At 33.1% G+C, this 16,204-nt stretch overlaps 1 protein-coding gene and 1 long non-coding RNA gene across 2 annotated transcripts; both read right to left on the bottom strand.

The window, feature by feature from the left end:
* Nucleotides 1-647, bottom strand: LOC124451642. Its single transcript, XR_006950588.1, has 2 exons — nucleotides 556-647; nucleotides 1-222 (listed from the first exon to the last, which is right to left on the bottom strand). It is a non-coding gene; the product is annotated as an uncharacterized LOC124451642 (long non-coding RNA).
* Nucleotides 648-6,821: 6,174 nt separating this feature from the next.
* Nucleotides 6,822-10,739, bottom strand: LOC124452270. The gene is made up of 8 exons (XM_047002853.1): nucleotides 10,456-10,739; nucleotides 9,447-9,699; nucleotides 8,828-8,966; nucleotides 8,220-8,534; nucleotides 7,692-7,982; nucleotides 7,548-7,623; nucleotides 7,000-7,279; nucleotides 6,822-6,920 (listed from the first exon to the last, which is right to left on the bottom strand). Exons 1-8 carry the CDS (start codon nucleotides 10,737-10,739, stop codon nucleotides 6,822-6,824), a joined length of 1,737 nt encoding a protein of 578 aa, XP_046858809.1.
* Nucleotides 10,740-16,204: the final 5,465 nt, after the last annotated feature.

Raw genomic sequence — 16,204 nt, 5'->3', positions numbered from 1 at the left:
TTGGGTAGCATTGCATGCTTAATAGGATGTTATGAGAAATAATCATATTTACATAAGGTGTTAGAATACAAAATGAGACGGTGTCAAATAGATTATATAAATTACGAAGTTAGGAAGCAAAATATAGTGAAATTAAAAGAGTTGAATAGAACTGCCTTGGACAGATGTTAAGCCATAGTAAAGGAAACATACCAAAGGTCCACTTTGCTGAAAAACTTTCTGCTGTACATATAATTAGATAACAGACTGCCCGTTAGCCAGCTCAGCATTCCTATTACTCAAAAAAAATCAATTTACTAGCTGCCAATATAGTAATCATATGCGCAATGAGATATACGTAGCACAAAAAAATCAATGGACTTGCTCTACTGTATTTTTACTATACTGTCAATAAGTGAAGACTTGTAGCTATTGATTATGAGGCTCTCATTAAGGGAGAGTTTGTATGAATCGTGAGAAGAGGAAATTCTTTCAAAGTCGTCCATGATGGGGGTATCTCCAGACATGTTTATGTTAGCAAAATGCTCGATAACGTTAGGCGTGAGGTTTGGTTACCTTCAAATGGAGATATTCTCATGTGCTACGAAAATCCGATGTGTAAATGACGTGTGATTTGACCCACATAAAATACGTACAGCTATAGCACTTTAATGAATACACATCATCCAATCTCTGAGGTTTGAGATTTTTTCCTAAAAGGTGAAGAAAGAAAATATACGTTAAGAAAGGTGGAAAACAAATTTCATTAGTACATGCGGAAAAGCGGCAGCACTAAGGCGATTTATTTATGTGTGTATTTGAATGGAATGCATACCTGTGAAAAAAAGACAGAAGTAGATGGATTTTTTGTGAGCAGTAATGACGGGAGGTTTTGGGAAAAAGGTGTTGTCGAGGAAGCGACGTGTTATTTGGTCAAATACGCGGGAAAGAAAGACTTTTTTGATGAGTAACTATCTCGTAGATTCAAGTAAAACAAAAATTTTCAAAGGCTAAACAAAAGTTTGTAAAACATTTTAAAGGTTTTAAAGATTTGTAAAAAACTTTCAAAGATTTGAAAAAGATTTTCGAAAACAAAGATTTGATGAAATATACACACGTGAGGCTAGTGAACGTTTGCGATAAACGGAACGCAGCTGCAATGCCTCGTACGTGGGTTAAGCCACACGTCCTTACAGACCAGATTTTCGAAGCATTTGGGAAAATTTTCCCTTGCAGGTAACCAAATGTCAAGCCCTGCAACGAAAACAACCGTGCACCAATTAACATAGAAAGCCTGCAAATTTGTCTTGCTATGTAAATAATCTTTACTAACTGTATTAAAACAACAGATTTCTAAAGAAACAATGCAGATGATTTACAAAGCACAACCAAATATGAGGGTATTATACGTTACTGAGAGCAAAGTTCGAATACAAGCACGATATTTAAAGTAGAAATTCGGTAACTTCCATACAACATACGATGATCATAAATAGCGTTGGACGATTATCAAAAATCAGCTCATGATTATTTTTAGGAAATTATACGATATTCGATAATATCGCGATAAATACGATAACAAAATGCACCACATTATTTTTAAATTTTGATCAATAAAATGAACTAAACATAATCAACAAAGTAACTAAAGTTTTATGATAGTTACTCAATATTCAATAACAGTTACCGGATGACACAAATGCAGCGGGCACACAGCGCAAGCAAAGCATGCAATTTCATTGTTTAGCGCATCAATACATAAATATCAGTGATTTAGTCTAGCTTTTGTACTTTACTATATCGTATTAATTTGGTAAATTTATGTTTGAGCTACGTTTTCCGGAAATAAAAGAATCATTTGGGTTCTATAAAGCTAAATGTACATACAGGCAAAGCAATATCATGATAGTCATCAAGCATGACAATAACTTCGATAAATCGATTTATCGAAATATCACCCAACCCTAATCATAAATGTGTCAAAGTGTTGGTAAACATCAAAATCCCTTTCAAACATGAATTCAATAATAAAAATTTTTATGGTCTATTTTGTAGTGGCTGCATAGTCCATTAATGAAAATAGCGCTGGGTGTTGATGCAATTGGGGCTTCAAGAGAATAATAAAGACAAGCTTACCGCTGTTTCAACGAACTGTGGCGTCTATTCTGGATCAGCTTGATGCATTGGAACGCATTAATCGCTTGGACAGTTTTGACTCGGTCGACAAGATTTGAGATAGCAATATAGGTACCACAGTGACCTGCTCCGTCACTGGATTAAGAAAATAAATATTTTTGTGTTTGTTGCAAAATTCTTGTAGAGATCTTCACTTAGACCTTAAACCGCCAAATTATAACCACGAGAGCGACGAGGTTAATCACTTGCTAATATTTGAGTCACACGTGTTTTACCTGCATATAACAATGACAGGTCTATTTACATCAGCAGCTCTTTGTGAATGTTCAACTTTAGATAAAATTTCCACCATACTGTGAACATCTTTAGAAACATCATGAACCGGCCACGATATGTCATGAATCACGGACCATACGACCTTTTTTAATATCCTAAGAAGCAAAAAATAAATAAATGTAACAAATCATTTACTCATAAAGACATTCTTTAGAAATCTATTGTTCTTACGGTCAGTAAACACAAAAATATTTGCTGCAACTGCGTAAAAACACTATTGATATTGCGCATTTAATAAATACGACGGGGTTTTTAAAGAAGCATTTCACAATAACAAAACTAATCGTAATCTCAACGTTCACGTTTTCGTTTTAACACTATATTCAGCCTGTAATTACACTCATAAATTAGTTCCAACCAGTATTTCATTTTAATATTTATAATCTACTGATAATTGTATCACTGCATCATATTACTCTTATATAAAATTATCATGCATATACATAATATTCTTATTATACTGAAGATGCAATCATAAGATGTTGAAACACATTTATTTTAAAACAACTCGTCGTATTTATTAAATGCAAAAAAATATTTGCATAGCGAGAGTAAAGTCAGACTGACTACGCTACTGCATAAACATATACATATGAACTTTGTATGAAAGAGAAGTGTATTGATTTATTTGCAACCAATTATTTAAAGCAAAGATTTAAATATGTTTATAGAAATTTCTTTTATCCCAATGATTCTGACTTTTCTCTTATAGAAACGTATTGATTGTAGGCACGCGTTTCTGATTTTTCCTTTAAGATAATGAATATTTTATTGTTTTATTGCAGGTATGTCGAAGCCTGTAATTGAATGTTGAATCTTCTTTAATGATGAACAAATGGTGTAAAAGCACAACAAAGAAGTATCAAAAGACCAGTTGCTAAAAATACTATCTTCACACAATTATAAAAGTAACTAGTATGGAATGAAGATACTGGACTGGATTACTTTGACTTTAATTTTTATATACAGCTATACAACCATTGTAATTATACAAAAAATCACTCTACACAAAGACTGGAACACATAATGACTTAAGTTTCAACATCAGATCACTTTTTAAAGGACACTAATCACCAGACAAAAATATATTAAAACTTTTTACATTGATCATATCAGATAAGGCGACTCACAATTTTGATATCTGAAATTCAACTCTAAGATTCACTTCTTGAAGACATCAAATATAAAACCACAGATCATACCAAAAACGTTTTGATCTACATATCAAATTGCCTGTGATTCTTGGTTTTTGAAATTAATCGTATAAATGTAATTTAGAGAAACTACAACGTATAATTCTAATTTAATTCGATGCCGCATTAGCAAAAAACAAAAGGAAAAATACGAATAGCACACAAATACAGGCATGGAGAATATTTTGTCGTCTGCTGAGTCTTTGTTATTCGGCTTTGTCTCAAAACATGTTGACTAATGATTGTCAATTTCAAAAGGTCAACTTAACGCCAACGAAGTACAAAGTGAAAAAAAATGTAATGAAATATTTAAGAACTGACAATTAATATTGAAAAGGAATTCAATACCTTTTTGATGACAAAATTTCGTCCGTAACCACAAGACTATCCAAATTCTTACTATCCGCCATATTGCATGACATCATTTAACCAGTGAACTCAATATTTAAATAACTGGAATGAAAGCATAAGCCAAAAATTGAAACCAGTTAGGCAATTGCGCTTCATGATTTGTACATCTTGTAAAATTTTGTGTCATTGCTTCAAAGCCATGTCTTCTTTTCTGTTAATCACCAATCTAAGCCGAAGCACATTGTTAACTAGCATTTGCAGTCAAATCATTAAGGAAATTTAATTTACCCGATCATTTTGAATGTTTAAAATGAATATTATCATGACGATATAAAGCAAAACAGGAAAGGACAAGAACAGCACCATCTTATTAACACCAACAAAATCAACTCCATCCACTAAAACTCCTTGTTTCTCACGTTCGGTAATTTCATGTGATGAACGACTATATCACGAGGAAGATTATCGAAAGATTTGTGGGGTAGAAAATTTGAGTTATTATATCAGCGACTTTAACTAACTAAATAGACACTTCGTAAGAACTATCGTAGTAATTGAGTTTTCTCATAGTAGGTTAGAATATTCTGATGATTCCAAAATAGAATCCACTTTCACAATGCCAAATCGTACATCCAGTGCCTACGTATACTGAGTTGTAATTTTCCTTTCTAAAAGGTAAGTTCTTTATTACTTCTATACAAATTACAATCATTGTTAAATAATTTTAATGAACCAGCAAGCGGTTGAAACTAACCTATAGATTAAGACATTAAAGTGAGCATTCGCCGCAGAGTGTTTGATTTGAGCATTTGATAATTTAATTTTCAATTCAGAACTATTCTTGACTTGCAACCATTCTCTTGAGATTTACCAAACAATGTTGCTCGCCTACGTCGGCTAGTGCCAACAATAACACTAATAAAATATTCATTTCTGTCAAACCGCCAACATGGTTGAATTGCAAGTCAAGAATTCACTCTCATCAAATGTTGTCAGTAGATGTTAAATAACTTCAACACACATTTTACTGCACGTTCGAGTACCAGAGTTTAGATTGATCCTAACGAACAGCCAATACGACAAGAATAAAAACCAACCCGGAGCAGCAACTGCACCAGTAAAAGCACCATCATTTCTACCGTTTATAGGATATAAATGAATGACAAAGATGAACTTAATAAACATTAAGTGAGCAGGAGGCGGACAAAAAAAGCAACTGAACTATAAATAACACGTGATTACTTGAAGATATCAATAGACTACTTGATATTACATGACGAGAAGAAACTGTTTTACTTGGGGTTCGTCTGCTCATATTCTTAGGAAGTGAAAGCTCATACATCATAATCGTTGGTGTGTGTTCCAACTAATAAAACTAATGAATCGGAGAAACTCGTGATAGGGTTGGCTATATTTTCATATCTAGAGTCGAGAATCTCTGAATGATATTCTGTACTTCTGTATTTGTAACAATTTGATATTTTACTCATAATTCAAACATAATTCGAACGCAAATTTAAACGGGTTTAATGTTGCGGAAGTTTAGTACCGACTACCTAGATCAATCTTTCGGTGGGTGTTCCGGCCAGTGTTGAAAAACAAGGAGAGGGTTGACAAAAAACTATAGGAGAGAAGGACGTGTTGGGAGATCATATGCATTTTTCTTGTTTTGTAAAATCTTGTCTGGTAGCTTCAAACCCATTTCCTTTTTTTTTCGTTGATCTCTAGTCTACAGCCAAACATAATGCTCCTAGCACTCTAGCAATCAAATTATCAGAAAATTCAATTAACTCGATAACTTTGGATGAATTTAAAATAAATATTTTAATGGGGATAATAAGTGAAGACACGAAAGGACAAGAACAGCAACATTTAACTACCACCAACATAGTTGGTAAAAAAGTAAACTCTATCCACTTAAACTCCCTGTTTCTTACGTCAGGTAAATTAATGAGATGACAGTGTGTACATATTCATATATATTCCATGGACCCCAAAATTATGAATGAATGAAAATCCCGTTCCCCAACTTATTTAAATAAATTACTGAGCATGCTACGCCACTGTTTGTTTGTAATTTAACTTTATTTCTTATTTAATGTACTTAGATAAAAAGTATTACAACTATTATCCTATTTCAAATATTGACTTCATCCTTAGCCTAAAAATTTGATGTTATGTTCTAAATTGTTTTCAAATACTCTTCAGACTCATTCACTCTTATAGTTAAAAAGGAAATAAAATTCTATGCTTAATCATATTCTTCTATAGTACGTTAAATTTCAGAAAACGTCTAATAATTTCGCGAAAAAAATTCAACTTCCCCCATTTTTGAGAACTTTTAGTAGCCGTCAAATTACTACAATACGCAGTTCACTGCACTGTAGCAGAGTTTGAATTGATCCTTACAAAAAGAATGACAATATGACAAAAATAATGGGCAAAATTGCAGCTACAACTACACCAGCAATGGCTCCAATTTTTCAACCGTCTACAAGATAAAATTGAATGACAAATCATAACATTACCAACAAATATTGTCTTTCAACGATCATTTTTGTAAAGCTGAGGGTGTAACCGCTCTCACACCTCATGTATTCATCCCTGTTAACTATTCATTATTTATTTATGGTATAAATTAGGTTTGGAACGCAATGAATATAGTAAAGACGTACACAAAATCACTAAGGCAGTTATTTGTAGGAATTAAATCGGTTGTATCATCAAACAAAATCTATATTCATCGTTAAAAATTTTCAGGTATTTTACTATACTAAAATTTGCAAAGATCTTGAATCATTGCACTTTAGATATCGATAAACTTCCTTATGCTATTGAAAGCAAACACAAAACGTCATGTCTTTCAGACTTGTGCTTTTGGGCAGTTGCTGCCACTGGACTCCAGTCAGTGGAATAATAATCACCCTGAAACGAAGTGAACGTTTATATTTGAATAAAAATTGCAGCAAGCAATGCTGATGAAAACGTAAATAAATGGTCGCACCTCATCATTTATGAAAACGCGCTGAAATATTTTGTAGTTAGTGCCAGGCTTTAGAGGGCCATTATAATAATTTTCACCATTGGAACGCTGTGTTGTGGTTTCACCATGACCAAGTGTAAAATCAGGCTTAAAGTCTCTGCGAGAGACTACAGCAGCAATATACGGCATTGGTTGTGTGGAAGATATGGCCTTAGAATAAGTCACTAAGTCTGTGTTGTTAAAGTTAGAAGGCAATCGACTCTCTTCTGTGACATTTTTCATCGCGACTACATAGAAATATCTGCAAATTTAAGGCAAAACATTTTTTAAAATACATGCATAACCTCTGCTTTTGTTAATGGTTAAAATATATGTTATGCATGCATCCGCAATGCCAAAGAAAAGCGACGAGTCATCAAAGCTTTCCCAGAGAGATATTTAGACTACCTCGATCCCACATGAAACCAACTGTCCTATACTTAGCCATGAATCCGAAAAACTCAAAAAATACTTTTAAGTTCCTTTAAGTTTTTTTTACAATAATTTGCTCTAGTAAAATACATAGTTACCGATATTCCACATTTGGATTTTGCAACAAATAAGTCAACGTATTTCCAATCTGCTTGGTGGACAGTTCAGGTGCCACTAAATAAATAAACTTGAATAAATTTATCATCTTAAACAAACCTGTGCATAAACCATAGACAACTTACATCCATTTGTAAATACCCATGTAACATTGCTGTAACATCCAGATCCCACTATTGTAGAAGCTAAAACACGAACATAATATTTTGTCCCTGGTTTCACATTATTTATGTCCAAACGCTGTTCCTCGATCATATACTTCATTGAACAGGTTTCATTCTCCAAATGTGTAATACAAACAGTGTAACTGACTATCTTTCCATTTGTTTTCTTCTTGTCTGGTGGCTCCCACGTAACTGATAACGATGAACTGCTTAAGGCGACAATTTGAACATTTAAAGGTGGACCTTCGGGAACTAAACAAAATAAAACATTTGTTTTAAAGATTTATATAAAATATTAAATACACTTTAGAAAGAAGTCCTAACAAGTGTACACTGTCATTGTTAACTTAAATATAATACAGTATAAAAAACATGATTGAAATAAATATCGACCAGAAAAGATTTGAGCTTTCAAAAGTCGTCTATGGCAATAACACCATCAATGCAACAACAGCCGATATGTATACACAAAAACTGATATGAACTCACCATCTTCAGCAGTTCTAAAAGTAGCTGTAGTTGATCTACCAAAGCCTTCAGAATTGCCAGCGGTTACATTAACTTTATACGTTGCGTAAGGAACAAGATTCGTAATGTTGTACGGTTTTTTGTCAGTTACCTCCAAAGTTTTATTGAAAACAATCATAGTATCCTTCAGCAAAATCAATAGATATCTTGTAAGAGGATTCGAGATATTTGTACCAAGTTTTACACCAGTTTTTTTGGGATGTTTCCATGATATCTCGAGGTACGTCGATGCAGATTTGGTTGCAATGAGATCTGTTGGTTTGTCTGGGAGTAAGTCTGCACGATAAAAGAAAAATCTACAAATTGAACCATGTGTAGCCCCTAAGTGAAATAAGTGTTCTGCTTTTTCTCCAATAACACGTGTTAAACTTAACTGCATGTTGAAAGGCTTGTTTCAATAAGTTTATTTCATTAGAGAAAGAAACTAACACTTCAGCCTTCATGGAAAATTGTTCTGTTTTGTCAACTAACTCATGTTTAATTAATACTCAGAGAAAAAAACTTTATATATTGAAAAATTAAGTGCTTACAGTGCAAAGTAAACCTGGTATATTTTTTCTACCTCTTACCTCCACCACAAATTTCAATTCGTAAACACGGTGCACCAACAAATTTCAATGGAAAGATTCGCAAAGCTTTGGATTTAAGGCCACCAGAAAACTTTTCTATAGCCGCATCATTGTAACCATTTTTGTTTCCTAGATAAATCTGGAATAAAACAAAAAATTGATTTTCGTGTATTTGCAGAGCAAGGTTAGAGAAAAGAAAGGTTTGTTTAACGCTGTCCAGAGGAGAGTAGTTTATGCATTGTCTATGTATCTCTTCAAATCATGCACATAGCTACAATTTAAACTTTATAATCAAATGCAAGAGTCCTTCGTAGTGCAGGAGTAACCAAGACAATCAACACAGTGACGTAGCTAGCCCACAAATTTGGTCGTGCTATATGTAAATTTCTCAGAGCTCACTAACTGTAAAACAATAGATCTCTAAAGAAATGAATAATGATAATGATCTGAAATTTACATAGAACCAGCAATTTTGCGTGCCGGCTACACCACTGAATCAACATCTGCACACAAGTTTGTATATAAATAGCAATTTAAAAGTTTACTTAGTTTATAACTTCATTCCTTTTTAAATTTCCCTTAAATTTATAATATACAAATTCGATAAGTCTACTGTTACCTTCTGGGATTTTTCAGATTTCCAGTTCACACCATCAATGTTTGTCTGCAAGTGATATTTAGTTACAAAGCTTGAACTTGAACTGTCTCCAAAGATAGTGATAACGTTAACTGTATAAAGACTCGGAAAATTCAGTTGAAGATAATGACTGCCATTAGCAGCAGGAGCACACCATGAACTACCACTGGATATTCTTGCTTTAGCAGCACTACGACTCTTTGGGAAGGCAGTAAACCAAGAATCTGGGAATTTTCTGCGTTTTTAATAGAGGATTATCACAAACATGACCTTAAATAGAAAAGGATTTGGTTGAAATGCATTATAACATTAGAACTGGTTTGATTTGATAGAGAGCAATGGTGCACTCTCATATTGTTCTCCATTCACGTAAAATTGGAAAAATTAAAACTGTTTTCTTAAGAAAGAAAAAGAGCACAAGATATATTGGAGGAATACGACTGATTTTGCATGCTTTTATTAAATAAGGTTAAATTCCAGTTGGAATTAAGCCAGCTATGACAAGAAACCGTAAGTATCTTGTCAAATAACAACAATACCGTAGCGATTTAAATTCCATTAAAGAGTGAACGTCAATCGTATTGCAGAGGAATGACAATTGGACATTTTTTGAAGCACGAAATGAAGTAGCAAGAGTAAAATTAATTTAATCCTCAGTATTCGCAGCAATCCTGTTTTAATTATTTATTATTTAAGAGTAGCAATCGTTTATATTTTGTGATGCTATATTTCTTTTGTTATGTAAAGAAGAATTGTGAAATTCTCCAAGTCAGCGTAAAATACAGTGACACTACGATGTCAGATGTAAGTCTTGATGATAGAGGTAAGTCATGATGCTTAACAATAGACAGATGTAAGTTGAGAAGACAAAAGTAACACATTCATTCCTTAAATTCTTCGCTAAAAATCTTTTTCTAACGTCATACAAATGTGTCCTGCAATACGTTAATACATTCAAAAAATTGAATGAGAATGCTTACATGTAACGTACGAGTATTGAGAGCAATCATTATTTCGAATGATAGCACATTGAGATAAATCGTTCACTCGAGCATCACATTTGACAATTCCAGGTATAAACGATTGATGCATCAAAGATGATAGTGACATTGAGCCTCCCCCAGATGCTGCGGTAGGATAACCAAGTTGTTTACAAATAGTCGTCTTCATTTTATGCAAAAGACTGTTGTTGCAAATGGTGAAGTTTCTATACTTGGTAATAACATTCACGACACCTTCGTTAGGAAGATTTGACTTAGACAGTCGTACATCCATAACTACACAAATAAAAATTATTTTTTCCTATAATTGTGATTATGACGCATATCTTAAAGTGAAATCTGTGTTTTTAGAAGTAGTTTTATGAACATAAATATGACAAATCTCGTCCATGAATAAAATATATACACGGAGTTTGAATATCAGAAGAACACAGAAGGTGACATTAACTTAAAAAAATTTTAGTTTGAAAGCACTTAACCAGAAATGTTTTCCACATTCTGATGGACACAGTATCTTATAGATTTACACTTAAAGTTGGTAAGCACTGTTTTGATTTTAATCTTTAAGTTGACAATGAACTAAAGGCAAATAATTTGAACTGAGAACTTTTCTCTTGTGTTGTAAACACGAATAACAACAAAATGTGTCTAAGTGATTATGTGAATCATTAATGAAACCAGAACAAATACCGTTTTTTATAGGTGAGCGCTGCGTTTAGCTTCCCAATTCATAGGAATTGTAATGAATCTATCTTTGTATATATATACAGTATATGTAAAAATTCTGTAGTGTGAAGTCATGAAAATATGAATACAAATGCAATTGTAAATGTCACTTTTGGCCTACATAGAATGGCCAAAAGATTTTAAAAAAGAAATAGATTTGATAAATCAAAGTGACTGGAAGAAGATATGTTTCCATGAACAAAGTTTGCATTAACAAACTAAAAACACAAAATTCACCAAACCATTAAACTTATGAAAAATATTTAGGACACAAGTTTAAATGTCACATTATAAAAAGACACTAAATTATACAATACGAGATAAAACTGCATAAACAAACCACGCCTGGTGAAGACACCCGACGAAAATTCAAATTTGTGTCAACTTTTCTAAATTGATAACGTACATATTATAAAAATGAGCACCATACCATTGCGCATTAAGGTCAAAATTTGTCCCGAAGCTTTTTAATAATAAGCAAAATATAATCTGCCCATATAATACTTACGATTGCAAATTTTTCTGTATGGCATACTTATGTAGTTACATTGATATTCAAAGTAAAGATATTTCTCCAAACCAGGACAAATATTTGAAGGGAAATGATTATCATCAACAGTTACATTACATTTTCTTTCACCATCACAGTAATTTTTAAGGTCACATGTTACATCGACACTACAACTGTGGTTATAACTGTAGCCACAAATGCTTCCGTTTCTCAATCCACGATATTCTGCAACTTTTATCACCATATATTGATTATTAGAACAACTAACGTCCGATATATTTTTTCCATCACATGTTACTGAGCCTATTAAAGACACACAAAAAATAAGTAAATTCATATCTATATATGCTTATCTTTAAATCCTGTAAAATAAAAGTTGATTTGATAAAAATGAAGATTGTGATGTCAGTGACTTCACTGGCGCCATTCCTATATCTGCGGCCTTGCAGTGGTTTTTAATCAGAGTTTTAGTATATATACGCTAAAACTGGATGAATATTCCAACTTGCCAAAATTGAATCGTTGATTTCCTTCTTTTTTACAATTAGCCAGTCGCAAGGAGAAATTATCATCTGAAGCAACTATGCATTTATTATAGCGTGAAAAGAATAGACCACCCCAATTTGTTTGGGTTATGGTATTGATGGCTCCGCATTCTCCATTAAAATTTCCATAAGATAACACCACATAACTTCCGTATCTCACAAGACACCTTGTTGTATTCGACATATTGATGGAGCCAGATTGTAAAAATTTAAAATAAGATGACCCCTCAAAACAATTCTTTGTATACAGGTCAGGAGAGGGTAAATGATCAGTAACACACCATCCTGACTGAACATGTTTGATGAAAAATCCATTCATATCTGAAAAAGGACAATGATGCATGATAAAAGTGATTGAAAATACCACACTCTACAAAATATATATATAAAAATAATATGACTTTATGAAAAATAATTTAGCATACTGAATTCTATCAATATAGGAAAAAACACTCCAAAAAAAAGTCATCTTGAAATTCAACCTTTCTAAAGAATTAAATAAACCAATTGCTGTTGAGGGTCATTTTAAAAATAATGGCGTATGAAACAATTTAAGGCATCCAGCATGGAGCATTGAACTAAAATACATGGAACGCTACCTGTAATACAAAACCCTAATAATTTTTAAAAGCCGTGATTTTACCCCAGACAAGCAAAACTTCACCCCAGACACGAGTGTGTAGTCGATCAATTTTTACTCCACGAGAGGAACTCGAAACACTAAACGCGCGTGTCTTGGGTAAAATCTCGTGTGTGTAGCTTAAAATATGGTTGAATTATATACTTGATGTAGTGTTCCATGTATTTTAGTTCAATGGCATGGAGACTGAAAAATTTTACAAACAAGTTGAAAAGTGTAAAAAATCAATTAATAAAATTTCACGGCGCACGGTCTGTTACGATGGAAAAGGAGAGTTATGGTTTGTTTACGCAATTGAAATATTTGAAATATTTTAAGATTGTTTGCTGAACCTGATTTTTCATCTGTATAAACTCCCATGACTTTCGTTTTGATGAAAAGGAAGTTTATCTAAACACTTATACAAATTTGTGCCCAGAAAAAGTTGATGATTTAGGTTAGTATTATTCAAACTTGAAGACAAGGAATATATAATTCAATGTAAAACTGAATTGTGAACTCTGTAAGCTGTACACTCTTTTGGTGGAGTTCATTTAAGTTGTGCTGTGAAATAGTGCTCTTGATAATAAGAATACCAGAGTTGCACAATTTAAAATTCCAAACAATTTAAATAAATATCATGCCAGGGCTTATACAAAATCGTGAGGCTTTTTTACGGGTTTATAAAGGTTTATACATGCAGAGGAGAGATGCATACAAATATGTACAGGGATATTATACAGAGGGTTAATATACAACGAAATTTATTTCTACTGAAGTGATATAAGAACATTCTCCCGTTAAAAATATTTAACAATTTTTGGATTAAGTTGAGCATGATATAAAAGAATATTCAGACCGAGGTCAATTGGATATCTACCGAAGCAAATCTGAGGGGGATAGCGCTGACTGCAGTCTGATTGAAAAACTTTTGCGGTTCGCTTTCGTCTATTTCCTGTAAATACGCGATGAAAACTCATAATCATAACATTACCAACAAATATTGTCTTTCAGCGATCATTTTTTAAAGCTGAGGGTGTAACCGCTCTCACACCTCATATATTCATCCCTATTAGCAATTCATGATTTATTTATGGTATAAATTTGGTTTGCAATGCAATGAAATTAGAGAAAAGGTACACGAAATCACTAAGGCAGTTATTTATGGGAATTAAATCGGCTGTATCATAAAACAAAATCTGTATTCATCGTTAAAAATTTTCAGACATTTCACTATACTGAAATTTGCAAAGATCTTGAATCATTACACTTTAGACATCGATAAACTTCCTTATGCTATTGAAAGCAAACACAAACCTGAAGATTTGTGCTTTTGGGGAGTTGCTGCCACTGGACTCGAGTCAGTGGAATAATAATCACCCTGAAACGAAGTGAACATTTATATTTGAATAAAAATTGCAGCAATTAATGCTGATGAAAACGTAAATAAATGGTCGCACCTGATCATTTATGAAAACGCGCTGAAATATTTTGTATTTAGTGCCAGGCTTTAACGGGCCATTATAATAATTTTCACCATTGGAACGCCGTGTTGTGTTTTCACCGTCACCAAGTGTAAAATCAGGCTTAAAGTCTCTGCGAGAGACTACAGCAGCAATATACGGCATTGGTTGTGTGGAAGATATGGCCTTAGAATAAGTCACTAAGTCTGTGTTTTAAAGTTAGAAGGCAATCGACTCTCTTCTGTGACATTTTTCATCGCGACTACATAGAAATATCTGCAAATTTAAGGCAAAACAATTTTTAAAATACATGCATAACCTCTGCTTTTGTTAATGGTTAAAATATATGTTATGCATGCATCCGCAATGCCAAAGAAAAGCGACGAGTCATCAAAGCTTTCCCCAGAGAGATATTTAGACTACCTCGATCCCACATGAAACCAACTGTCCTATACTTAGCCATGAATCCGATAAACTCAAAAAATACTTTTAAGTTCCTTTAAGTTTTTTCTACAATAATTTGCTCTAGTAAAATACATAGTTACCGATATTCCACATTTGGATTTTGCAACAAATAAGTCAACGTATTTCCAATCTGCTTGGTGGACAGTTCAGGTGCCACTAAATAAATAAACTTGAATAAATTTATCATCTTAAACAAACCTGTGCATAAACCATAGACAACTTACATCCATTTGTAAATACCCATGTAACATTGCTGTAACATCCAGATCCCACTATTGTAGAAGCTAAAACACGAACATAATATTTTGTCCCTGGTTTCACATTATTTATGTCCAAACGCTGTTCCTCGATCATATACTTCATTGAACAGGTTTCATTCTCCAAATGTGTAATACAAACAGTGTAACTGACTATCTTTCCATTTGTTTTCTTCTTGTCTGGTGGCTCCCACGTAACTGATAACGATGAACTGCTTAAGGCGACAATTTGAACATTTAAAGGTGGACCTTCGGGAACTAAACAAAATAAAACATTTGTTTTAAAGATTTATATAAAATATTAAATACACTTTAGAAAGAAGTCCTAACAAGTGTACACTGTCATTGTTAACTTAAATATAATACAGTATAAAAAACATGATTGAAATAAATATCGACCAGAAAAGATTTGAGCTTTCAAAAGTCGTCTATGGCAATAACACCATCAATGCAACAACAGCCGATATGTATACACAAAACTGATATGAACTCACCATCTTCAGCAGTTCTAAAAGTAGCTGTAGTTGATCTACCAAAGCCTTCAGAATTGCCAGCGGTTACATTAACTTTATACGTTGCGTAAGGAACAAGATTCGTAATGTTGTACGGTTTTTTGTCAGTTACCTCCAGAGTTTTATCAAAACAATCATAGTATCCTTCAGCAAAATCAATAGATATCTTGTAAGAGGATTCGAGATATTTGTACCAAGTTTTACACCAGTTTTTGGGATGTTTCCATGATATCTCGAGGTACGTCGATGCAGATTTGGTTGCAATGAGATCTGTTGGTTTGTCTGGGAGTAAGTCTGCACGATAAAGAAAAATCTACAAATTGAACCATTTGTAGCCCCTAAGTGAAATAAGTGTTCTGCTTTTTCTCCAATAACACGTGTTAAACTTAACTGCATGTTGAAAAGGCTTGTTTCAATAAGTTTATTTCAACAGAGAAAGAAACTAACACTTCAGCCTTCATGGAAAATTGTTCTGTTTTGTCAACTAACTCATGTTTAATTAATACTCAGAGAAAAAAACTTTATATATTGAAAAATTAAGTGCTTACAGTGCAAAGTAAACCTTGTATATTTTTCTACCTCTTACCTCCACCACAAATTTCAATTCGTAAACACGGTGCACCAACAAATTTCAATGGAAA

This window comes from Xenia sp. Carnegie-2017, unplaced genomic scaffold, assembly GCF_021976095.1.
Source record: "Xenia sp. Carnegie-2017 unplaced genomic scaffold, XeniaSp_v1 HiC_scaffold_24, whole genome shotgun sequence".
Taxonomy (NCBI): Eukaryota; Metazoa; Cnidaria; class Anthozoa; order Malacalcyonacea; family Xeniidae; genus Xenia; species Xenia sp. Carnegie-2017.
The sequence above is the reverse complement of the archived record's forward strand: the minus strand, read 5'-3'. Positions and strand labels throughout refer to the sequence as shown.

Bases quoted from the DNA above. Each gene is read 5' to 3' on its own strand.
- LOC124452270 (XM_047002853.1), bottom strand. From the start codon at position 10,739: ATGGATGTACGACTGTCTAAGTCAAATCTTCCTAACGAAGGTGTCGTG. The intron at 7,983-8,219 runs GTGAGTTCATAT...TATTTTGTTTAG, and splicing joins TTTTAGAACTGCTGAAGATG to TTCCCGAAGGTCCACCTTTA. The intron at 7,280-7,547 runs GTAACTATGTAT...TTAAATTTGCAG, and splicing joins AATCCAAATGTGGAATATCG to ATATTTCTATGTAGTCGCGA.